The sequence below is a fragment of the Mus pahari genome, chromosome 19 (genome assembly GCF_900095145.1).
Source record: "Mus pahari chromosome 19, PAHARI_EIJ_v1.1, whole genome shotgun sequence".
NCBI lineage: Eukaryota > Metazoa > Chordata > Mammalia > Rodentia > Muridae > Mus > Mus pahari.
The window spans coordinates 81,568,222-81,593,248 of NC_034608.1; the positions used below are offsets into that span (position 1 = coordinate 81,568,222).

Here is a 25,027-nt window from a genome sequence, read left to right on the forward strand (position 1 = left end):
TTTTTTTGTCACATTTGCCTCAGGAAGACCTTTGACTTAGCTGTGCAGTGTATAGAAAATCCATGACTTGGATTTATTTAGTATATTGAATTTTAGTCATTTCTTTACCAGAGGTGCCTGGTGTATTTTATGTTCAGTTAACCTTTTGGACTGATGATTTCAATCCTTACATACTGTTATCAAATATAGAAATAAGGACCGACTAGGAATATTTTTTATTGTTCTTGGATTTTAAGGTATAGGACATTTTATAATACTCTTTTTTTTTTTTTTTTTTTTTTTTTTTAGATAAATGACAACATAAGTATTTGTGTTTAGTTGTAAGTAATGTACATGTAAAACAAGTTTTTAATTTCATTTTAATTTTGGGAACCAAAGTATAGATTAGCTACACATATTCATTTCCCAAGTAGACTATTTAGGTTAGCATTAAGGTGTTTCAGTAACATGGTTATGTAATTTTAAAATTTTTACTCTGTCCCAGGCTGGAAATAGATGAGTGTTAGTGCCTGTGTATATGTCTGTGGTGGTCTCTGTTTTTTTGTGAGACTACAGTGAGGTTTATGTGCAGTTATGAGAATGTTTAAGGATGATCTGACTTGAGACTGGCTCTTTAACTAAATTTAATTTATTGAGTTACATTTAAACTTAATCAGTATAGTTAGTTTCTTCCTATATGGATTTGTAAACGTGAAAGAGATTGTTTACAGTTTGATGTAGGCTATCCCAGCTCATTTAAATTTCTAATCTGTAGATAAGTACCTTGTTTTCTCAGCATCCTGGATTTTGTCCATTACTTGATGGTAGGGTCTTTCCCATTTCTCTCTCATTATCTTTGCATTAGATAATTTAAGAGATCTCTTCCATTCTGTAAATCGGAATCAAAATGCCCATCAGTATGTATTACAGCTCTTTTTCCCCTATTGCTGTTTGTGTGTTCCTATTTCTTGTCACATGTATACCCCATTACCACCTACAAAAAAGTAAAGTGATTGACTTCTGTTTCCTTTAATAGCGGATAATATGCCTCTGAGGAGATTTATGTATTGTCTGACCAGGGCATTTGTTGTGCTATCAGGGAAGCCAGTGTTAACCTAATTGTGGTAATGCTTGCAGCTGTGGCTAGATGTGTCTATGCATCATTCTTGGCAGTAAGTTTTCTTAGGAGGCTTTATTTTATTTAGAGGTGGTTGGGTTCAGATGTTTTTCCTTCCTTGGGGGTTGTATATTAAATTATATTTTCATTTTCTGAGTTTTCCTCTGACTAAAGTGAACATTGACTTCTAAGATCTTTGATTAGTTTGGAGTGGTAACATGGATCAGTTTATTTAAATAAATACATAATGAATGTGCTAGTCGTCCTTCTGAGTGCTGAGGTGACTAGGTCCTCGTTACTGGCTTTATTTTCTCAATAGGGATGTGGAAAAACAATCAATCAATAGAATGTTAGTGTGATTGAAGGAGAAGTGTAGAATCACCAGGTAAGGAATAACTAGCTTTGGTCCCATAGCTCTTTAGATCTAGTAGTTAGAAAGAGAAGTTAACCCTTGGAATACAGACGTCAAGACAAGGCCATATTAATGCTCTATTGGACATGGTGACCCAAAGAACTTCACTGTGGAGTTTTCTAGGGGCCTGTCTCTTGCTAACTTTTCTTTCTTTTCTTTCTTTGTGTAAGTACACTGTAGTTGTCTTCAGACACTCCAGAAGAGGGTGTCAGATCTTGTTACAGATGGTTATGAGCCACTATGTGGTTGCTGGGATTTGAACTCCTGACCTTCGGAAGAGCAGTCGAGTGCTCTTACCCACTGAGCCATCTCACCAGCCCCTCTTGCTAACTTTTCAAAGTTCTGCTTCCTTGAACTTCCAGTAATTTTTAAGGAAAGAATGTGTGTTAGATGAATTCTAGCTGATAGAATTTGAATTTTTTTTTCTTTTTCCTCTGTCCTAGCCTGTTTATTTGAAGGAAATGGACATCTATTTTCCATTGATTCTTTTCTTTCTTTCTTTTTTTTTTTTCTGAAAAACATCTGCCATTTTGGACATAACTTTGTACAGCTTGCTTTAGCTGACTTTTCAAGGCACACTCTGTAATAAGCTCAAACTGGAATTGTGTGGTGCTTGCTTATCTCTTGCACTTTTTGTGTACACTATTTAGTTGATGTATGTATGCTCTGTGTTCTGTTGAGTATTTAGAATAGAAACTTTATGGCACTTGATAGGTAGGTGTTATTCTGTAAAGGGTACTGTGGCATGTGTCTGCACCTCCATCTCTGGGGAGGGAGGGGGTGACTACAGCTCTGAAGCTTGCACACCAGCCTGTGTAGCCAGTCAGTGAGTTTCAGATTTAGCAAAAATAGCCTGTATCAAACCAAGGTGAGAATGATAAAGATACTTATGTCATCCCCTGACTTACACACATACATATGTGTATATATACACACACACACACAAATTAATGAGTGAATAAAGGTAAATTTAATCCCTTCAATTTAATGCTTAGGAAATTTATACACATTCTCATGTTTCAGGCTCTACAAGATTACTCAACTGAGATTGGCAGTGTGGTGACAGTCACAAATCTCAGATTTGTGACAAATCACAGTCACAAATTAAGTCTTTAATTTTTCCTGTGTTTATTTCTCCATGGAATCAGATGTCCTGCACACTTTGAGTTGGAACTCTTCATTGTTATAATAATGATTGAAATAAGGTGGTGATTGGCTTATACTAGACTCTCATCTGACAACAGCACTGAGCATTTGCCTTAGAAACAGTCTGTGCTGTGTAGTCTATTTTCTTCTCCTGCAAGTATTCCTTAGAATATTAGGACTTCATCACCCTGTACACTGAGGAAGCTTAACCTACAAAAATTGTGTTAATAGTAAATGATGAAAATGCAGGAAAACTCACTGGGCTTCTTTTGATTAACCTTAGAGGAATAGTTACATATTTTAACATTATAAAGTACAAATCAGTATGTAATTATTAACACAACATTCTACTTACTTGACACTAAAGAATCTGAAAACATAAAGCACTAATACCGCAAAGAGTGTGCCAGTTACATTCCTGTAAAGAATCAGACAAAGTTGGGCAGAGTGGCACATACACACACTTGGGAAGCAGAGGTAGGCAGATTTCTGGGTTTGAGGCCAGCCTAGTCTGCATAGTGAGTTCCCGCACAACCAGATCTATGTAGTGAGACTGCCTCAGAAGAGCATGGAGGAAGAGGAGAGAACTGAGCTCGTGGGGGGTGGCGTTAAGAAAGGGTATGGGGGCTAAATGCAAGGAGTTTATGTTAGTGAGTAATTAGTAAAGTAGCTTTTAACAAGCCCAAGTGCTAATGTAGGTATCAAAACTACTGTGATCTCAGTCAATACTAACATTACTAGTATGACAATTCCGAAGTTTACCTGGTAAAATAAACATGTAAGAACAAATAGAAAAAAATGCCTGGGAAAATATTGATGGAGTTGGTAGGGAGTTAGCTCTTCCTGAGTAGTAGATGAGCGCCATAGTTGTTAATATACTGACAGTATCACAGGTCAGTAGAGCTAAACTGAGATTTTGGTAGAACTGTGCAAGGATAAGTATATTTAATATGTTAAAGTCTGCTGTTCAAGTCCATCTGGAAGATTATAATCTGTGGGGATTGCCTACTAGTATTTTAGGTAAAGATAAAGCCAATTTCTGCTCTACTGAATGGACCAAATAAACAGTTTCAGTACTCCTGAAACTAGAGAAGTGACAACAATGCTGGTGGGTTTTTGAGCAACTCAGAAGTGTCAGATGTGTGCCAGACAACACTAGGGTCAAGGGGAGTAGATTTGCTGCATATATGAAACAAGGAAAATAGCCTTAAAACTCCATAATTCTCAAAAAAGTCAGTAAAAGATAAATTCTCCAGAAGAAAACTGAATAAATTACATTTGCAGTTCATAAACATATAGATCATCAAGAAATATGTAGTCCTGCTTATCAGTCAAGTTTAAAGCAAAGATGTTTAAAAGCAGGATATACTATCTTATTCTATATCAACTGGCAGAGATTTTGAGTTTACTTCTCAGGGGCATGATGTAGGAATTGATACAATGTAGGCTAATATAGGGCTCTTACAACAAGAGCCATACAAAGTCACGTAAAAGCATGTATGTCAAAGATTTTTTGAGAGTAGATAAATATATTTCATGATTACTGTCTTAGATTATGGCACAGCTCTACAAGACCGTATAGTAGTTATAACGTATGATTGGGTCAATATTTATGTTTTGGTCTAGTAAAATATGCAGGCTGTAAAGGAGATAGGTAGTGTGCAGCAAGGATATAGAGTGAAAGTGTCACGTAGGTAAAGCTTGTATCTGCATGGTGAATGTATTGGAAGGGAACACAGGCTTGACTGTGGTGTGGCAAGGGTGAGGTCAGGGAATTTGTTCTTTACTTAGTATCCTATACTACTAGAGAGTATTTTTGTTCTTTTAATGTGAGCATATATGTTACAGTTAGAACTTAACTTGAAAGTCTTTTTGATGTCTGATAACCATACTAACACTTTCAAAGCAGGAGGATCTTCTGTCTTTGTTGTGTTAAAGTGTAAGTGGGGACTGGACAGATTGCTCAGCCCTTAAGAGGTTCAGTTCCCATCACACACTTGATGAACACATCTGTAACTCAAGGTCCAGGGATTCCATGCCCTCTTAGGGGGCTTCTTGGGGACCAATCATACACTTGGTGCTCCCACATACTTGTAACAAAACATACACATAAAATAATACATTTCAAAAATGGTGGGTGGTGGTTCTCTCCCTAAAGATGGTCAGTAGAAATTTAACAGTTCAAACAAAATTTTTTCCTTTAACACTAGGCATGTTTTAACTCTGCTGAGGCAAATTGCTGCACTGTTGGCTGAAACCGTTGTAAGTAATCTTAGATTTAAAAAAAAAAAAGTGTATCCCAGAAAGAAGTATATTTGAGACATATGATTAAATAATTCTTTTAAAAGTGTGTGTTCCCACAGGGAAAAATGACTACCCAAGATCATTCGCATTATAGTTTGTATTATTTAGATTTTTCTCATGTTTCTCAACACTTCTCCACACATTGTCCTACCAATAACCACTAAGGGTATTGACAGAGGCTTTGCACTTACAGGTCTCCTTCAGAAGGGGCCATTTAGTCAGGGGTCAAGAGTAGAAAACTTGTTTACTTAATATGAAAGCTAACGTCAGTTTTATTCTTAGTGTTTGCTTTAACTTCATCTATTTCAGTATTTAGTTTCTATAGCAACTGAGGTATGGTTTATAGTTGGGTCAAAAAAGAAATCTGTAGGTGTTAAGAAACTCAGTTTTTAACCTGGAAAGAGAAGGTAGGAGGTAACATCTTTTCAGCTTTTACAGGCCACATCTGTTTCCATGAAGTCTGTATTTGATTGATAGGTGTCACTGTCAGACTTCCATGCTTCACACAGTGCCGGGAAAGTTTGCTGATTGTTTATTCTACTATAATTAAAGTCACATTAATTAATTAGCTAGATTAACAAAGCAGCTCAAAGAAGAGAACCTCCTGTTTGTAGAAATGGTAGGTGGTTCTTAGTAGAACTTTTCAGATGGAATCTCTCTGGATTCCTTAATACAGCTTTTCTTTACGGAGGTCAGCTCTTGTCAAATGTGATTTGTAGTGTTTAACTCTATATTCTTTGGCTAATGTATAAAAAGTCACTGAGCCACTTAAATGTCAGCTGCAACCAGCAGTCCAACTGGCTGCTTACTGCAAAGGAGACACTGAAGGAAGCTTTAACCCTTACTGTCCATCTTCAACAGTTTGCATCGCAATTTAAATGGAAAATATATCTCCTTTTTAAAAAAAGTGTTTTTGAAGCTGCAAGAAGATTAATGTTTTCCACTGTATTATAGGAACTACCTTCTGTTGAAGAACTCACTATAATTCTGCCTGAAGACATTGCACTAAAGCCTCTTGGGAAGGTTTCAAGCATTATTGAACAATTAGGTATGTAAGTAACTTATAATAACAAAATTTATGTTCAGGAATGCACTTGATGTCAAGGTCAAGGACAAGTGTACTTTGAAATATGTTACACTTTATCTTAGTCATTAAACTTAAAAGTAAAGTATAATATTGCCGGGCATGGTGGCACACGCCTTTAATCCCAGCACTTGGGAGGCAGAGGCAGGTGAATTTCTGAGTTCGAGGCCAGCCTGGTCTACAAAGTGAGTTCCAGGGCAGCCAGGGCTACACAGAGAAACCCTGTCTCGAAAAACCAAAAAAAAAAAAAGTATAAGTTTTTAGTTAAATATTTTTTTTGTTTTGTTTTTTGAGAATTTTTTTAATTGTGTTTACTTTATTGGCTGTAAAAAGTTCACACTAATTTTGTGACTTAAAAACAGTACAAATTTTCTAATAGCTTTGTGGAGTAGTCTAATACAGGTCTGGTCCAAGAAGGCTAAGCTCCGATGTCTAAGAATGCTACAGCCTTTCTTAGGCTCATGGGGATTCCTCTCTTTGGTTTTGTTTGTTTGTTTGTTTCTAGGCACAGCCCACAAGTTCCCTGTCTCTTATTTCTCTTCTTCATTCTTTTGTTTGTTTGCTTGCTTTTGTTTTTTGAAACAGGGTCTCTCTGTATAGCCCTGGCTGGCTTGGAACTCTATAGACCAGGCTAGCCTTGAACTCAGAGATCCACCTGCCTCATAGGTAAAGGTAGAATTAATCCTCTTTAACCTTGCATCCATCATTGCATCTGTTGTTGGCTATCCCTTGGGAACTCTGTTACATGATCAGCCAGTAGAATTAGTAGTAGTACCTTGTGTAAATGAAGGAGCCCCTCCCATCACATCTCTTCTCTTTTTTGGTTATGAAGTAACCATGGGCTCCTCCCTAAACTTGTATTATGTGTAGATAATTCAGTTGCTTTCAGGAATATGAACTGCATCCTCTCTCAGTAATCCTAGATTTGGTCAGGACAGCAGTTTGCAGATTTTCTTAGAAAAATAAATAACCAAAGGATAAAGTGATTGACTCTACAAGGCCGTGGGTGAAGAGGTTTTCCCTCTAAACCCCGTTAAATGTAGTTTAGTTTTTCTGTCCTGCAACCAAATTGTGTGGAGTCTTTGGCAGCTGGATATTATCATCTAATTATGGTAGTCAACCAGGAATAACTACTAAGTCTTTTTTTTTTTTTTTTTTTTTAAGCTTTATTTATTTATTATATGTAATTACACGCATAGCTGTCTTCAGACACTCCAGAAGAGGGCGTCAGGTCTTGTTACAGATGGTTTTGAGCCACCATGTGGTTGCTGGGATTTGAACTCAGGACCTTTGGAAGAGCAGTCGGGTGCTCTTACCCACTGAGCCATCTCACCAGCCCATAACTACTAAGTCTTACAATGAGAGGCTATAGTTAGCCGAGACAACCATTGGATTTTTGAGAAAGCAGGTCAATTAATGAGTCCACTTAATTTATAGACCATGCATGACACAGAATTCAAGTCTTACTCTTCTGATCAGTTGCATAAAGAGCTGAGATAGAACTTTATCTTTTGACTCATTCTTAAACAATAGTTATATCCATGTTTTTAATGATTAGTACTTAACATAATTTTGTATTTTTGATTTAAATTTGGGCTAAAGTAAATATCTTTATTTTTATCAAAAATAATTCTAAAACTTATTCCAGTTACATTTACTCCATTTACATATACTCTGATTCATAATTCTTTATATTTTATTACTAAGTGTATATGTGTGTGGGAGTCTCCTGAATTCCATATCATGTATTTATATTTAGAACTCAGAATTTAATTGTAGAAATAAATTGAAATACAAAAGACAATTTTGGGTTACTTTTAATTATGAGGTTCATTTCCAGTAAACATGGCATTATCTGTGTAGTATAATGGTGTTCTGTGTGATTGTAACTTCTCTAGAACTTGCACGGCTTGAATTTGTTAAGGACTAATGATCAGTTAGTACTTTTTGTTATTCTGTTTTTTCCTCTGGGAATTGTAGTTTTTTTTATATTAAAATAACTACAGCCAATCTCCCTTCTCTATTTGGTAATTAAGATTTTGTTTACTAAGGAGGAATAGTTACTGAGTTATGTTATGCCACCTTGAATCTTAGATTATATTTAACATTCTAGTTTATCTTCTTTTTAAACTATAATCTGTTTTTTGTGTATTTTTCAGTAATAATTGAGTCTATGACTAGCATACCTCCAGTTAATGAGGATACTGTCATTTTCAAAAGTGATCGACAAGCAGCAGGGAAGGTTTGTTAAAACTCATACAAATTCTTGTTACTTTGTTTTCCAGTTCTCTTGTTTGTCTTAAGAATTTATTAAGTAGACAAGCCATCAAGTTATGATTCATCCTCAATTCTTTGTGTGTGTTCTAAATTGGCCTTACATTCTTTGGCTACATGGAGCAGTAAAGTCACATGTTCATTTTCCTTTACTCAGTGTTTTGTCAGCTATTCAGAGGCACAAGTTCTAAATACTGACATTGCTTCTCTTTCCACAGGCACTCAGAGCTGACTAGCATTTCCATAGTGTAGTAATAGCTACCAGTTTTCTTCTTTAATTGTGACTTCTTAGTTTTAGAGTATTCCTAATCTTGAGAATACTCTTTATCTTGCTAGGTTAGCAGTTTTGTTCTTTAATGAAGATGGATAAAATATTAAATCACAAAAGAAGAACACTTAGAAAATTAGGTACCAAGGGGGTGGTGAAACAGGTACATTCATTGCCATTAGTAAGTTGGTAAAAATACTGTAATCATCATGCTTTCAGCCTTGACACTTCTTCCAAATCAAGGACTCCATGTGATTTAATCATCACATGTGATAACTGAGCAAATTTGCAACTGCCTTAAACAGTACAAGTTAGTGAAGTGTGCTAGATCACAAAGGGGACCTTTGTCTTCCTCTCACTGTAGCTGTGGAGAACAGGACTTGTGTCTCCAATCCCTGCCTCCCTTGGCCGGAATTGCACCCTTACCAGCACTGTGGCAGCTGCTCTGCTCCTTTCTAATGTAGGCGAAGCCATGGAAGCCGTGGATAGCTTAACTTTCCAAAATGCCAGCATTTTATGACAACAATGTAATTGACCCTTTAGCTTGCTTTTATGTTTTCCGTCATTTAAGAATCCAATTTTGGACTGTGTCCTATAGTTTTGCACAGCATATAACTCATGAACATTGATAGAAAAGTTTACTATTTGCATCTAGAATGTACCACCAAAATAGTTAAAATTGTCCAAAAACAAGCTTGCTATTCCTTTATTTGCAAGAAAGGAATTTATAAAAAGCTATTGTGTTTTTAATCAAAATATGAAAACTTTAGGTATAAAAAAATAATTTATCACTAACAAAACTGCCTTGTTTTTAGCACTTAACAGTATTTTTAAAAATCTTGCTACCTTTTCAAATTACTATTGAAGGATGCATATCCCATGTCTTCTGTTTTCTAGATATTTGAGATATTTGGACCTGTTGCGCATCCATTTTATGTGTTACGGTTTAATTCTTCAGATCACATTGAGAGTAAAGGTATCAAAATAAATGACACTATGTATTTTGCTCCATCAATGAAAGACTTCACTCAATATATATTCACAGAAAAGCTCCAACAGTAAGTGCTTCATTGCCCTGTGGTCTTCGTGTGTCAGTCATTTGTATTTTAGGAGTTATTCTCCTTAGATGATCATTTCTTACACTTAAATAGTAGCTGTTTTCCAGAGAACTCATTTTTCTTCTATGAACATCTTTGAGAGCTATGACTTGTCATCAGCGTTAACAGGTAGAAAATATGTAATTTTATGCTTTCCCCATATAGCATGATAAGCCACTAAGATGACAGCATTTGGAGAACATAGAACCCTTATGAATTTTAGATTATTGGTTTTTTTCCCATTATATATTTTGTTATATAAACTACTTCAATATTGTATTACTACATAAGGAAAATTATTCCCAATAAAGTTATAAGTTTAAAGAACTGTTTTTTTTTTTGTTTTGTTTTGTTTTTGTTTTTTTGTTTTTTGGTTGTTTAAGACAGTGTGTCATGTATCCCTAGCTGGACTCATTCCTGGTCTCCCTACCTCTGTCTCCCACATGCTGAGTTTTCAAGTTTGTACCACAGTGCCTAGCCTTATAAAAAGATACTATCTTCTCAGATACCACATAAGAAATTCTCTATGCCATTTTTATGTTAAATTAGGTTTCTAAATTTCGTGTACTGTTTCAAAAGTGAATATTCTGGTCTTCATAATGGACATGCCATCTATAAGAATAAAGGAGAACCATTTGGCTTCATTTATTTTTCCAGCTGTATGTGGTTAATTTTTTTATATATATGAAATGCTGACAGGATAAATGAGTTAAATAGATACTGAGTCATAAAGACATTACATTTTAAATAATGCTTAGGCAGTGGCTTTCTTTCTTCCATAAATATTAAGACGCTACTGAGTATGTGCCACATATGTAATCTTTAACAGATACCAAAAAAAAAAAAAAAAAACAGTTTCTGAAAATGCTTATGAAATAGCTAAGTAAAAGCAGATCTTTTCGTTGATTTTCAATTCTGAGAAATATGAATAAAGAAGGGAGTGGTGAGGCTGTACTGTAGAAACCCTACCCATTTATTCATTTTGGTGTCTCCTTGTACCTGTGTTTAGACCTTGGCTTTTGCAGTAGAGTGATTCAGTCCGTTTGCAGTTCTACACCTGGCAAGACTACTTAAGCTAGCTTTCTGTCACTTGCTGTCTTGTTGGTTAATCTTTCCTCAGTGAATTTGAGTTTCTTGTGGTAGACGCACTAGCTAAGGAACTTTACTATTATCTTTATAAACTCCAGACAAAGGATGCTAGACATCATTTCTAGTACTGATTGCGAAAGGACCCTGTGAGGTGAGCAGGTTGATAACAGCTGACTCACTTAAAATGCAGTCATTGATAGCACTGTGTGATGTCAAACAACTCAGTGAAAATGTTACATTTACAAATGGTAAAGCTACATTGTGTCATTGGCACATTGATTTTAGTGGCACTGATTCTGGGGAGTCTAATTTATCTTTAAAATCTAGTTTAAAGTCGTCAGGATATCTGGTCTCAATAATTTGTATTAATATAGTTGAGTAAGAAAGATGCCTGAAACCATGAAATAATTAATATTAAACAGATTTTAAGTGAGGTTTTAGAAATTATAATTATACTTTGATACTTACACTTTTTTATGTTTACTAATTTTGTCTATAATGACTCATTTCATATAGGCATCTGATACACTAGTGTCCTTCAGCATATTCAGTGTTTCCCCAAACTCACCAGTCTTTGTCTTACCCTTCTATTTTGAAAATCACTCACAAAACTGATGATATTTCTTAGGTGAGTTAAGGAAAAAGCCTTTGCCTCTGCCTGTTCCTGTGAAGTTCTAGAAAGGGACTTGTTCTATTGTTCATGTCTGCAGTAGCAGGAGCATCTTTTCATGTGTGGTTGTGGAACCAAGTTTTATACAAAGGTCAGGTATCTTCAAAATGAAATCAAGTGCGAACCACTTACTCTGCACAGCATAACCTTCTCATTTCAGATCTGCAGTGTTAGCACATGTTCCAGGTGTTCGTGTGCATGTGTATGTTTCCTATAGGATACCCCCATTATTTGAGATTGATAAAGGACACCAAAAATAGTTTCAGTTTCTTTGTATTTTCATACAAAAGACTGGGCTCATCTAATTTCTCATAGTGTTGGGTTCTGTAAACACTTAACAGAATATGATTTTTTCTAGGGACAGAGGGTCGGATGCTTCTTGGAAGAATGATCAAGAACCCCCTCCAGAAGTTAGTATGAGCTTTTCATTTAATGTTTCACAAGGCGGCGTATACTTCATCATATACATTGCTAATAATTCTAGCTTACTTAGTTTTATTCTTATTTTTGTAAACCTTGTTGATAGACAAAATGTTATTACTTAAAATCAAGTTTAGTGACTGCCAGTGTGGGAACTGATAACCTTTGGCTGTGATGCAAAAGTAAGCCTCCTATTGGGGGTGTGGGTAGTGTCAGGAGCAGATGCCAGCTCAACTCCCTCATGTTTGTATAACAAGTCAGTCTTCTAAAACGTCATCTCTAGATTTAAATTTTGTTTCTATGTCCATAGGACCTTAGTTTCATTTCCTAAGGTGGGTTCGTAATTTAATCTAGAACTGTGAGTCTTATTTGGAAATCACATATGGATGAGGCGTGGTTAGTTTCTTCCACTCCAGGTAATGGAGAATTGGGTATTTTAAAGATTTTGTTTTATAGCTTTGGTTTAATTGAAGATTTAATTTCTGAATACTTAAAATATCTCAAACAGTACAGAAGATCATGGTCTGTGTAAATTTCTGACTTTTTTGAGGTATGAGTTGAGGTTATGGCCCCTCCAGGATACCTTCCAGGCATGAATCACTTAGGGAGTATCCCGTCTTGATACCTACACAAATGTTAACTAGTGATGCTAAGAATGCATACTCCCTCACATTTTCTGTTATATCTGTAACATCCTAGTAATGAAATTAAAGGTTTTAAAGTGTTGATCCTTTTAAATCCCCATTTTAGGTCTCAGAATTACAGTTACAATTTTGGCAATGTCAGGTTCTTGTGAAATTGCTTTGCTTAGATTTACTTATTTACAAAGCAAATCCCACATGCTGTATGGTTGTGGTATTTTGGGGGTGCAGTGGCACACTAGTTCTTGAAAACTGTTGGGGTTTAATTTTATATAGTTGTTAATGACATCTTGCAGTCTAGAAGAATTCTCTAATTTTAGACTATGGTAAAATGCTGGACATTCATAAAAGACAAAGATTTCTTAAGAAATAAATCTTAATCATCTTTATAATTCTAATGTACATATGCAAACTTTATAATGCATTTAAATATTCCATGAATGCAACATTGAATTTGTATAAGAAAGATGATTTTAGGGGATGAAAGCAAAATTTACTCACAGCAATCACTAAAACTTCTCCCAATTAAAAATGTTTCTCCCTCTCACTACTGAGAAAACAGTTAGCCTGATGCTACAGTGTTAGGGTTCTGTTCTATTAGAGAAAAGCTTTGGTTTGCCTTACAGAGCATATTTATTTTATGTACTCTATTCTTTTGACTGTGTGCTCAGTCTTCTTTGCTGCTTTCTCCTTACCCTCCTGACACCCCTCTACTGTCACAGTTTGCTGTGTTGTGTATTGTAAGAAGTGAGATTCGAGCTGACATGAGGCTGATGGACAAGGCTTGTGTCTGATTTTGAGTGAGCAAGTCATAGAATGATGTCTTTGATCTCTCTTTTGGATCTGGTGATGTGTAAAAGTAGCTTAATCTTCATTACTGCTTTCTTTGTCATTCTCTAGCAGCTGGCATGATAATGAATCTAAGCAGGAAGTTGGACTTCTGGCCAGGGAATGGAATATATATTCCATATCTGAATATTGCTAATTTTAGCATTTTAAAGTTACCTGTCTGAAGATTTCTAGGAATTAAATAGACCAAAACCAACCAACCAAAGAACCAGAGTGTCCAGCTTAGTAAAGTTTTAGGGCTTAAAAACAAACAAGTAACCAGATTTTTTTGTTAATTATTTTAGATGTTAACTCACATATTGATATGTAGTATTAAGTTGAAATGAGCTTAAATGAAATGAGATTAAGTTCCTCTGGTCAGTGGTAAGCAGCAGTTTGAGCAAGTGACCACTGTCTCATTGGCAAACCAATGATAAGTGCATCTCTACTTTTATCTGCCAGGCCTTGGATTTCAGTGACGATGAGAAAGAAAAAGAAGCCAAACATAGGAAAAAATCTCAGATTCAAGGCCGCAAAAAACTCAAATCTGAATTGAATGAGTCAGGTGAGTATATTGTTTTATAGTCATTTTTGGTCTTCATCTACAAGTCGGTAAGTACAGGTTAAGGAGAGGCATAGGCTTTCTCCATTTATCTCCTGGTGCCCCTCATGCTGGAGGTATTCCACAGAATGGGCTGTGTTGGGAGCCCTCTGATGAGCTCCGTCTCACATTGTCTTCTAGGGTAACAGACTGAGTCTGCCAGTGTGGTTTTCTCAAGAAGTCTTTGTGCCCAGGATTAGACTTCAGTAGTGTGCACCCAGTTCCCACTATTTTTTTTTTTTTGACTTTCCCTTTTATAATATTTTCATTTTAAAAATTAAGCTTTTTGAGATAATTATAGATTTACATAGTTGTATTAAACAAGAGAGATTTATTATATGCCCTTCACCCCGTTTCTTTTACTTGCAACATCTTATAAAATTGCTGTCATACGCTAGGATTATTATTGAGGTAATATTTTCAAGGCTCAATGTTTCTTTCTTTTTTGTTGTTTTTCAAGACAGGGTTTCTCTGTGTAGCCCTGGCTGTCATGGAACTCACTTTGTAGACCAGGCTGACCTCAAACTCAGAAATCCTCCTGCCTCTGCCTCCTGAGTGCTGGGATTAAAGGCGTGCGCTGCCACACCTGGCTTTATTTGCTTTCTAGTTGTGACTAATGTATGTCTTTCTCACCTCAGTTCATGAAGATCATGTCTGTGTGTCTGCCTGCCTGTGTTTCTCTGCTCCTTCCTCCTTCTGTCTTGCATGTGCAGTTGCTGGGTTCGGGGTTACTTTGTCTGTTTTGCTGTTCTCTATTTCTTTAATATCTGGTTATTTTAGGAACGTCAGTAATTTAGGAGCGTCAGTGAAATCCTATAGTGTATCACTCAAGGGTTAAAATTACACATTGCTTTTGGAGCTGATCATACTCTCTGAATATTCATCCAACTTGCTAGATGTGTAGATTGTTCTTTGTTTCTGGAGTCCTGTCCTGGTGGGAATTATATCATACATAGTTTAACTACTTATCCGCTTAGGACTTTTTTTTTTTTTTTTTTTTGGTCAGGAATAAATCTTCTATAAATATGTTTGTATAAGCTTTCAAAATAAATTTTCACTTCTCTAGGGCAAATACTAGGCAGGAGTGTAGCCTTCCTGCTCAGCCTTGGGTGTGGATGGGATAATGCTGTGGGGTTTGAATGCAGTTATTAGTAAATTTCTTCTGTTTTGCTGGTCTTCCCTAATCTTTAAGCATAAGTTGTGCCTTTTCAATTCATTTAAAATTGAATTTTCTGTCATGTTAGTAACTTAAGGATAGAAGTCACTTTTTGGCAATGATCTTGATATATTAAACTAAAATTTAATTTTTCTTTTATTTCTGCCTTCAAAGGTGAAGATTTTGGTGAAGTGCATCAGAATTGGAATGTTTATAGCTCTTCAGAACATCTAAAAGGATATCACAACAGGGAATTCTCAAGAGGCTTTCTGAGGGGTAGACACTCTCGAGGAAGCCATGGAAGGCCTCCACCTCAGCAGTACTATAACTCAGATCATATGGCATCTCAAGAGAGTTTGGGATTCACACCTCAGAGACAAGATAATCCTGTCATGCCCCACTATCCTTTTCCCCCGCCCATGTTTGATATGCATAACTTTCCACTCCCACCCCCACCCCCTCCCCCGCCCCCACCAGCTGAAAGCATGGGGTGGGCTGCACCTAGCATGGCCTCTCATCCTGTGCTTAACTTACCATACTCCCTGCCCCCACCACCCTTTCCTCCACCACCTCCCCCTCCTTCTCCTGGGGAAAATAATTCTTCTCATTTTGGACCTTATTATTAGTTGTATGCTTGTATTTCAGAGAAATATGGTAAAAAATTAGCATATATTATGGAACTCGATTATTTTTTTAAAAAAAAACATTGTAAAATACTAAATCAAAAGAGTCAGTTGTACATTCATATATATTTTTAATAACTCAGTTGTAAGTTCATATATATTTGTAACCTTTGTGAAATGGTAGTGCTAGGAACGGTTCATCTCATTCTTAGGAATCTCCAGTTCATGTAATAATTAAATACAATGATGAGTCATGTCCTCTGCTACCCATAGCAGGTAAACAGCGTGCATAGTAATGGTTATGACACAGGGTTCATTACAGCCTCTGATACACTGAACACTGAGGGAAAACTTGACACTTTTGGTTTGTAAGTACAAGAATTCTTTTTTTTTTTTAATTTACACATTGAAGACTTTATTGAAAATATAAGTTGTTTGCTCCCTTCCTGTAATAATAGAGTCTAAAATCACTTGGAGTCCTAAAAACAAGCAAACTCACATGTTTGAGTTCTTCTGCTCATGAATATGTTATCTTTTAATACTTCTTTTATCTTTTATATATACATGGTTATCTTAGTGCAAAAATTCTTTTAAATTTGATTAACTTAAGCAAGTTAGGAGTGTGAAGGAGGAAGACATTGGCTGAAGCTCTTGCTAGCTGGTCAGTATTCACTGTGTATGACAGACTTGTGTTGTCTATGTAGCTGTCAGTTATTTAGAAAGCTTTACTGTTCCGCTGCTTACATTAAGGCATGCATTGGTGTCTGTGTGTATTCTGTGTCTGAAGGCGCTCCAGTATCTGACATGTGTAACGTGTAATAAAGGCATATTAAATGTCTGAGTGAATTTAGAGTTTTTAATTTAATGAGTGCTTTTTCTGGCATTCGTGTAAATGTTAAACGTGGTTAGCGAATGTTGGAGCGTGAGTAGAAGGCCTGCAGGGTACTCTCCATTTATTGACTGAGGAGGAGTCTGAGTGCTCAGAAGGGGCTGCCCTAACCAAGGCCACTGAGCTATTACAATGGCAATGAGTTGAATCCAGGTTTCTATTCTTTCTCAGCACCTTACACAGTTGGTGTTTCTAACCTTTCATTCTTTGACATTCTTACAATGCTTTGTATGGCACACTTATTCCAAGCCTGTCAGCTCTGTTTGCACTAAGGTCTCCCTTCGCTCCCTACAGAAAGAGGCATCTGCAGTATTTGTAGTGGAGAGATCTCCGCGGACTCTGTCTTGGCACCCGGAGCAACATGTGCCAGTTTTATTATGTTGGGGGTTCTTCTTACCCTCTGAAGATTGCTCTTTACCATTCACAGTATGTATTTCTGACTTGTAGAATGTTTCTGATTCTGATAGAATTAAGAGTAAGATTGTGAACTGGAGAGATGGCTCAGGGAGTTAAGAGCACTGACTGCTCTTCCCGAGGTCCTTCCTGAGTTCAAATCCCAGTAGCCACATGATGGCTCACAACCATCTGTAATGGGATACAATGCCATCCTCTGGTGTGCCTGAAGATAACTACAGTGTACTCACATACATATAATAACTAAATAAACAATTCTTTAAAAAAGTAAGACTATATTTGGGATGGAGAGGTGACTCAGCAGTTAAGAGTGAAAACTGCTATTGCACAGAATTTAATCTTAGTCTGCAGATATTTCAGGGCAAACACGTTACCACAGCTTCCTTGACAACTCACTTAAACTTGGGTGAGCTAGGTTTGGGTAGCAGTGGATGTACAAGTGAGGAAAACTAGTTACAAGTTCTATATCCTCAGCATTTGAGGATGAATTGTCTCCTCAGGATGTGTCTTGTAGTCAGCTCTTCATCTTTGGGCTGGAGCCCAACTGCTAATGTTTTTTTTCTTTTCCATCCAATATGAGTCCAATATGACACAATCTGCTGTAGGTGGTATTAGGAGGTGTGGGGTCTTTGGATTGGGATTCCTCATGAGAGAAGCTACCCATCAGTGGGTGAATGCCCTGTACTGTGGCTGGAGGAGACTGCAGGAGCTCTCTTCCTCTTCTAACCCTCTTGTGGACTATCTGGAAATAAGGTGCTGACTTTGGAGCAGAAATGGGCTCCATCTGCTGTGTTTTCCAGTCTGCAGAACTAAGATTGTTAATCTGTATTGTGGATTTTGGAGCAGTACAGAGACTAACAGACCTTTTGAGAGAGAGAGAGGTTGCAAGATTGTCACCTTTAATTGTAGAATACATTCTCAATCACCGTGGCCCTACAGCTAAACTCCAACCTGAAAAGTCTTTAAATGAATTTACTGAGGGACATGCCTTTATTAGGCAGTGCAGTTCTGTGTCAGTGTACCACAGACTGGGTAATTCATATCAAACAAAATGACCACCTCAGTTTTGGAGTCCTGGATGCCCAGTGTCAAAGTGCCAACATCTGGCAAGGGTCTACTTGCTGCTTTATCTAATGGTTAAAGCAGTTGGGGAAAGTGGGATATTTTGATTATCATAACCACTTTACGAGAGGACATTCCATTGTCTAAGCCTGTTTTTAAAGATCCCACTTACTAGTACTCCTACAACAACAACCATATCAAAACCACTGCTAATGTGAAAGAGGGGCTTAAGGACCCAGTATTTCAAAGGCTACCTCATGTATATCTACAGTGATACTCTGAAGCACTGCTGGTTTGAGGAGACAAGGCATAGTGTATCACTGATGTTTCCTTTCAACGGTAATGGCTATGTTTCAGATGGATTTATATATTTTAATATTTTAAGTGGTTTTGATATTTCTGTTTGGTCTTTCACAAAATTCCAGTTGTTGAGTTCCTATTATTAAACATCTTCCTGCTACACTATAGTCTGCCTCACCTCCAAATGTCTTAAGACGGGAAATACAAACTCAATGATGTAACAGCCTTTGTTCTTTTCCCATCTTAGCTAAATATCCTAAGATGTGACCATATTTTTTATATGGAGTGCTATCATCACATGCTCAAGGTGCTTAGAACTTCTTTAAAACAGTCGTGCCATGTACTGCTATGATTATGTGCTAGGGACACTAGCTCAGTGGCTTCTTAAAAGCCCTTAAAATTCAAAACTTGACATTTGCAGAATGGATTAATATACATGTTCACACAATGAGCCTTCCTAAAATACATGTTCAGACTCTGCTTGTTTGTCATTAAAGAAAACCTATGAGATGTGCATGCATGCACACACACAGGCTAAGAATTTTCAGTGAGGTTTGGGCTGAAAATGTAAAACATACCAAAAATCTTATCTACAAAAACCCATAAGGTATTGTTAAAGCTGAACTATTTATGACTTAATGCAGTTAGGATTCTAAAGGAAAGTGTGTATCAGAATCTTTCAGCCGTTGTAATGCCAAATACTCCTCATTTTTATGACTTCTCATCCTTATATGAATATAAATTAGCATATGATAACAGACAAGATTCTGCGAAGTTGTGTCCTGAGATATTAAGGACACACTGTACTAGAAACCAAGGTTGGAGATTATCTCTAGATTTCCTAGCCAATACTTGTTTTAAACTTCTAGCAGTAATAACATCACATATTTATCTACACTAGATTGAAATTCTTGTAGTGAATTAGATATGTACAACTACTTAGTGTATTGGAAAAAAGGAACATATGTGTGTATTACTTGGTAAACGAATAATGAAAGCACAAAATGAAAAATAACATTCTTTAGTGCAAATAAAGTTTCACCGTGTGCTCTATATTCTATGCTGCTATCCATGTTTATTATTTGAAACCTAGCATGGAAACCTCACCATGACATATCAGTTGTTCATTGCCTCTTTTGTAAGGTTGATGAAATGTAAATACGTGTTACACTGTAGTTCATCTCATTACTTTATCCCCTAAACAGAACAAATTGACCCTGTTTGTGTGGTAAAAGCTTTCATTTATATGGAGGATAGAGGAGCCAAATGCTTTTTTCTAACAAGAGATGTGACCAGAAGATAACCTAGCACAGATACAAAGGGTAGGACTGCTAACAGGTACTGCCCATTGAAATGCGGTAAATAGATGAGGCAGTCTCTGTGGTGATGGCAGAGGTGGTCTAAAATGTTCTCGGCACTAATTGCCAGTCATGGGGCAAAGCCTGTTAGCATCCCTCTCTGAATGAAGCTTTTACGGTGTGCTCTGCTGACACAGGGATGCTGGGGAACATTTGTTGTTTCCCCCTCCAACAGCACTTGAGTATCTGATGATGTATCATGCAGTGTTTTGTTTCAGACAGGATTTGGCACCATCAGACTCAATTATGGAAGCTGTTTCAGTGTATGATTCATTTGATATAGATAATTTTTATGCCTTGGATTTTGACTGTATAATTATTGGTATAATTGTTGGTAACAATACAGGCTCAGATGAATTCAGTTTATAAGATATAGGCAGAAATGGTTCTAAGAGAAGAAAATAGCTGAAGGCGTTAATTTCGTTAATGTATTCCAATACTGTTAAGTTGAGTCATTTAGAACTGGCTACAAGGTAAGAGCTGGATAGGGTTTGAAAGAGAATGACCCTCATAGGCTCATGTTTGAATGAATTGCTTGGGTTCCAGATAGTGGAACATTTTGAGAAGGATTAGGAGTCATGCCCATGTTGGAGTAGGTATAACCTTGTTGGATCTTTTTTTCCTTGCCTCTTCCCTCCCCACTCCACCCTTCAGAGATAATAAGCAAACTCATGGTTAAATGCTTCCGTCTATAAAAGTTGTCTTGGTCATGGCATCCCTTTTACAGCACTAGAGCAGTGACTAAGACAGATGACTGTCTCAGAGATGGTGCATCCTGCTAAAAAGATAATTAGACCAAAGCAACCACTGTTCTTTGGTGTAGTCTGTAGGTTCAAGTGCATGACTTTTATTACCAGTCTTTTAGAAATTCCTTTAAATCCATGTAGATTTTTCTAGAAGACAAGGTCTCACCTTGTTTTCAGAATTGAGAGGACAAGAAACAATCCACAAAATGTTTAGAACTTAGAAACAAAGATGTTTCTAAGTCTTACAGTGTTCAAATATTCAAAATCTTTATTGCAGTTGTGCTTGTCAGCTGTACATATTGACTTTACATATGATGCTTTGTGTTTTCCCAATTCTGTCTTAATCTTCCCTCCTTCCTTGTGTTTTCTTACACTTCTCCAATCTTAACTTTCATGTCTATTTTCTTTTTTGCTCCCTAGCTTCATATTGGTGGGCAAGCATCTATCTTCAGCTAAACACGGTCACCTCTACTTCATTCCATTTTCCTGAAAAGGACCTGTGGGGGTATGTGTGTGCTGAATACTCTGTCATGTACCTTACTATTTTCTGTATCCTTTTATCAATTGATAGCCACATAGGCTGACTTTCCAGTGTGGCTCTTGGGAATGGTGCAGTAAGCATGCATGTACGATGTCCCCAGTACCCTGACTTTGTTCCAGTTGAATCTTCCTGTAAGTGCCATTGTTAGATCACATGGCACTTATATTCTTATTGTATTAGGGAGTTATATTGTTTTCCATAGTAGCTGTTAATCTGCTCTCTCTCCTCCCCTCACCCCCAACCACCCCACAAATTCATAAGGATTTCTTTTACCTACTCACATTCTTGCTAGCATTTTTCACTTGTTTTATTTTGGGTTTGTTTAGTATGCTGTTTTCTTTAAAATTTAGAAGCACCTTAACACATTGGAACATCTCCTTGGCCATCATTTTGCTTTCTGATGAAGCCATTTTGACTGGACTGAGATGGAGCCTCAGCTAGCTTTGATTCGTTTTCATTTGGTGATTTTTCCCTAGTAGCTAAAGATGTTTGGTATGCTCCTGTATTTGTAGGCCCTATGTAACGTTTTTTGAGAATCTATTCATAGGTTGTTTTCTTTTCCCTCTCTCTCTTTATTCTTCCCCCCTTGTGCCTCCATCCCCTCCATCCCTCATCTGTGTGCTGAGGGTAGCAAATTCCAACTCAAGGCCCTCTGAGTCCCAAGGAAACCCTCTCCCACTGAGCCACACAGCTCGAGTTCTTTAGAAGTTCTGCATGTTAGTGCTCTGTGGGATGAGTGGATGGCCAGGATTCTCTTCCTTTCTGTGGGTGGCCTCATCTCTCTTTTGCTATATAAAAAGCTTTTAAATTCAATACAACCCCAAATGTCAATTCTTTATCTTGTGAACTGTTAACAAGTGCTGCTTAGCAAAGCACAGTCTATGCCAGTATCTTGAAGCGTTTCCTTTGATCTACAAGTTTAAAGTTTTGCGTGAAGGCCTGTGCTCTATTTTGAGGTGATTTTCATACAGCATGAAAGGGATCTAATTTTGCTCTTCTATCTGTGCATACTCTGTAACACCCTTATTAAAGAACCTACCTTTTCTCTTAAATTTTTGGTACATTTGTTCAAGAATAATTTAAAAATATTTCTTATGGACACCTGATTATCTGTGAGACAGTTTGGGAAACAACCGAGATTTAAAACTTAAAAAAAAATTTTTTTTTGTTCTTAAAGAATTTTATGCAATGTGTTTTAACTGTACACTCTACTTTCCTCCAGTTCCGCCCAGCTCGCCCCTCCCCCCATTTTAAAGGAACTAAAATTCCACTAGGTGGGGGGGGGGGGGTTGAAAGAAAAAGAAAGGGCAAACAAGACTGGGTTTCAGATGGGCCAAGAAGAGGGAGGGCTGGATGGATTTTTGAGCAAGTGCAGCCAGAACAGAAGAAATATTTGATGTCTATGATATCTAAGAATGCCCACAATGCAAGTTTCTTCCTGAAGGGAACTTAATTCTAGATTGCAAGTGAGAAATCATTTTTACATTACAAGAAGGGGATACCATCTTCAGCTTGATGCATTTGCTTGCCAGTCTCTACCGTGCATAACTTATCACAGGCAGACTGGTAAAGGTTGAAAATGATGCAAGTTCTCAAAGTATGTGCATATTCACAGGTGAAAGAAGGAAGAAGGGCAAGGGAAACACAGAAAAGGTTGTAGAAGAGAAGAAATGGAGGCGAGGGCAGGATGAGGCCACTCTGGAGCCTATTCAGCCAAGATGCTGGGGCCTTGGGGCAGAAGATGTTTCAAGTGTCACCACTTTAAAAAAATAATAATTAGCCCTTGGTATAGATTGAGGCTGGTTGGTCAGAAGAGTTCTGATAGGCCCTCAGATCCAAACAAAGGCATCCTATCTATTAAACAGCAGGAAAAATACTGTATGGGAAAGCAATGAGAGGTTTTTGTCTTAATGAGTCTTTTAAAGGAATCTGACAAGGGGTGGAATGATTCTCAGCCTGTTGACCTAGAACAGCACACAAATCCATATGCGGGTACCATCAACCATACCCACAGATTTTTTTCCAACATTTATGGGGGGGCATTGTCACTTGGTGCGTTGAGTGAATGGTCAACATGTTTTATGCAAGGAAATATTCTGAGTCAGGCATGAATGGTTCACAAAGTGACAAGCTATATATTTCCAGCTTAGCTTGTAGGAGTTAATAACATTGGAAGTTCAAAGTATAATAAGATTGATTACATTGGTTTTTGTAAAGGTCACTTCATTCTAAACAGGCTGAGTCCACAGTACGCAAGACAGAATACATAGCTGTAAAAGATCTCAAGGCATAGTATTAACTTCATTCTACAAACTACAAGAAGCATCTCTGAGAACAGCCATCCCCACAGACCTACAGGATTATTTGCAATATGTGCATTTTCATAACGAATACTAAGGGAAAGTAGCACGGACATTTTCGTTAACAAAGGTGTATTCAATTATGCTAGCTAACACAACTTCTGGGTAAAGATCTTTTCGTGTGAAGTTCTTTGGATTTGATACGACAATCATGGCTGTAGATGTGAGCATAACTTCAAGGCCTGTTCTATAACTTTCATTTCTGTCTGTAAATGTTACGTCACAAGGAAAGACCAGCTGTTCTGACCTTGCTGTGGTCCTCATCTGAGAATCAAGGGTTAGTGTTGATCTTCCTTTCTGGAGTCTTTTTTTTTTTTTTTTTTCAGGGCCTGCCCTGTAAGTGAGCTATCCCTCCCTGTACGTAGCCAGAAAGGGTATTTAAGAGATGGCCACTGCATCCTTGTTTCTGGGCATCACTAGCTGACTGTCTCCTCTGGGAGTCTTCTTTGTGTTTCTGAGTAAAGAACTTCACATGTGCTGATTGCAGATCATTATAGAATCCTATCTAATGGCTGGAAGGTATTTCTAAATACTTTCATCATTAACTTATTTTAGCATAGAATTCAGGTCAGTTGTTTCTCACAACTTGCTTAGACCAATGAAAAATGCTTTCACCACCTTCTCCTCTTCTTCTCTTCCTCTCCCTCTTCCTCTTCTCCTCTTCCTCCTCTTCCCCCTCTTCTCTTCCTCCCCCCCCTCTTGTTTTTGAATGTTTACGTTTATAAAAGTTGTACTTGTTTACAGGGCATGTGATGCTATATCAATGCATTTACACTTTGTATAATGGTTAAATTTGGTTTTATCTCCTTTCAGAGTTGTTCCTTCTTTATGATGAAAGCATTTGGGATACTTTCTGCTACCATTTTCACAGTATACAATAATAATAGTTATCTATAAGTACTCCAGAACTTATTGCTACTGTCTATAATCCAGTTCAAGGTGAACAACCTGCTCTTCCATCCCACCCCTTACTCTTCTCCACTGCTGGCACCCACTATCTACCCTCAGATCCCTAGTGGTCAATAGTGTAGTTTCTCACACCGTGCCTGGTTTTGTTTGTTTGTTTGTTGTTTGTTTGTTTTTGTCTCATGCAATGGACTGGGACTGGTTTTGAGAGGACTTCATTGACTATGACATAGAAATCACATCTTTGAAAAAGAATGTTTTTGTTTGTTTTTTTAACCATTCTCATCATAGTGAAAAGTTCAGATAATGTCTTAGTGACTGTTCTATTCCTATGACAAAATATCACGGCCAAGGTAGCTTGTAAAAGAAAGCATTTAATTTAGTACTTGATGACAGTTTTAGAGGGTGAGTTTATGAGCATCCTGGTAGCAGGCAGTCACTGGAGAAGTGGTTGACAGTTGTAAGCGTTCTGATCCAAAAGTTAGGCAGAGACCGAGTCAGAGACAGTGTGCTGTTGAAACTGCAAAGCCCATTCCCCACTAACAGACCTACTCCAGAAAAGCCATACCTCCTCATCCTTCCTAAACAGTCTACCAACTTGGGACCAAATGTTCAAACATATGAGCCCTTTGGGGCTATTCTCATCCATACCACCACAGATGGTCTATAAAAAACAAGGCTTCTTGTGAGGCTATGCCAGTGCCTGGCAAACACTGAAGTGGATGCTCACAGCCAGCTATTG

At 37.3% G+C, this 25,027-nt stretch overlaps 1 protein-coding gene across 2 annotated transcripts in view; it reads left to right on the forward strand.

The window, feature by feature from the left end:
• Naf1 (nuclear assembly factor 1 ribonucleoprotein) overlaps positions 1–25,027 on the forward strand; it is a 63,778-nt gene that overhangs the window by 13,171 nt on the left and 25,580 nt on the right. The window contains exons 3-9 of one of the 2 annotated variants that reach the window (XR_003842568.1): positions 5,913–6,006; positions 8,202–8,284; positions 9,482–9,642; positions 11,799–11,850; positions 13,792–13,894; positions 15,261–17,024; positions 20,899–20,983. Coding sequence is in view for 1 of the 2 variants with exons in the window: in XM_021219628.2 (XP_021075287.2) it covers positions 5,913–6,006; positions 8,202–8,284; positions 9,482–9,642; positions 11,799–11,850; positions 13,792–13,894; positions 15,261–15,712 (945 nt within the window). In the remaining variant the exon portion in view is untranslated. Of the gene's footprint in view, positions 1–5,912; positions 6,007–8,201; positions 8,285–9,481; positions 9,643–11,798; positions 11,851–13,791; positions 13,895–15,260; positions 17,085–20,898; positions 20,984–25,027 lie in introns of those variants that run through there. The other variant, XM_021219628.2, reaches the window with a different exon arrangement.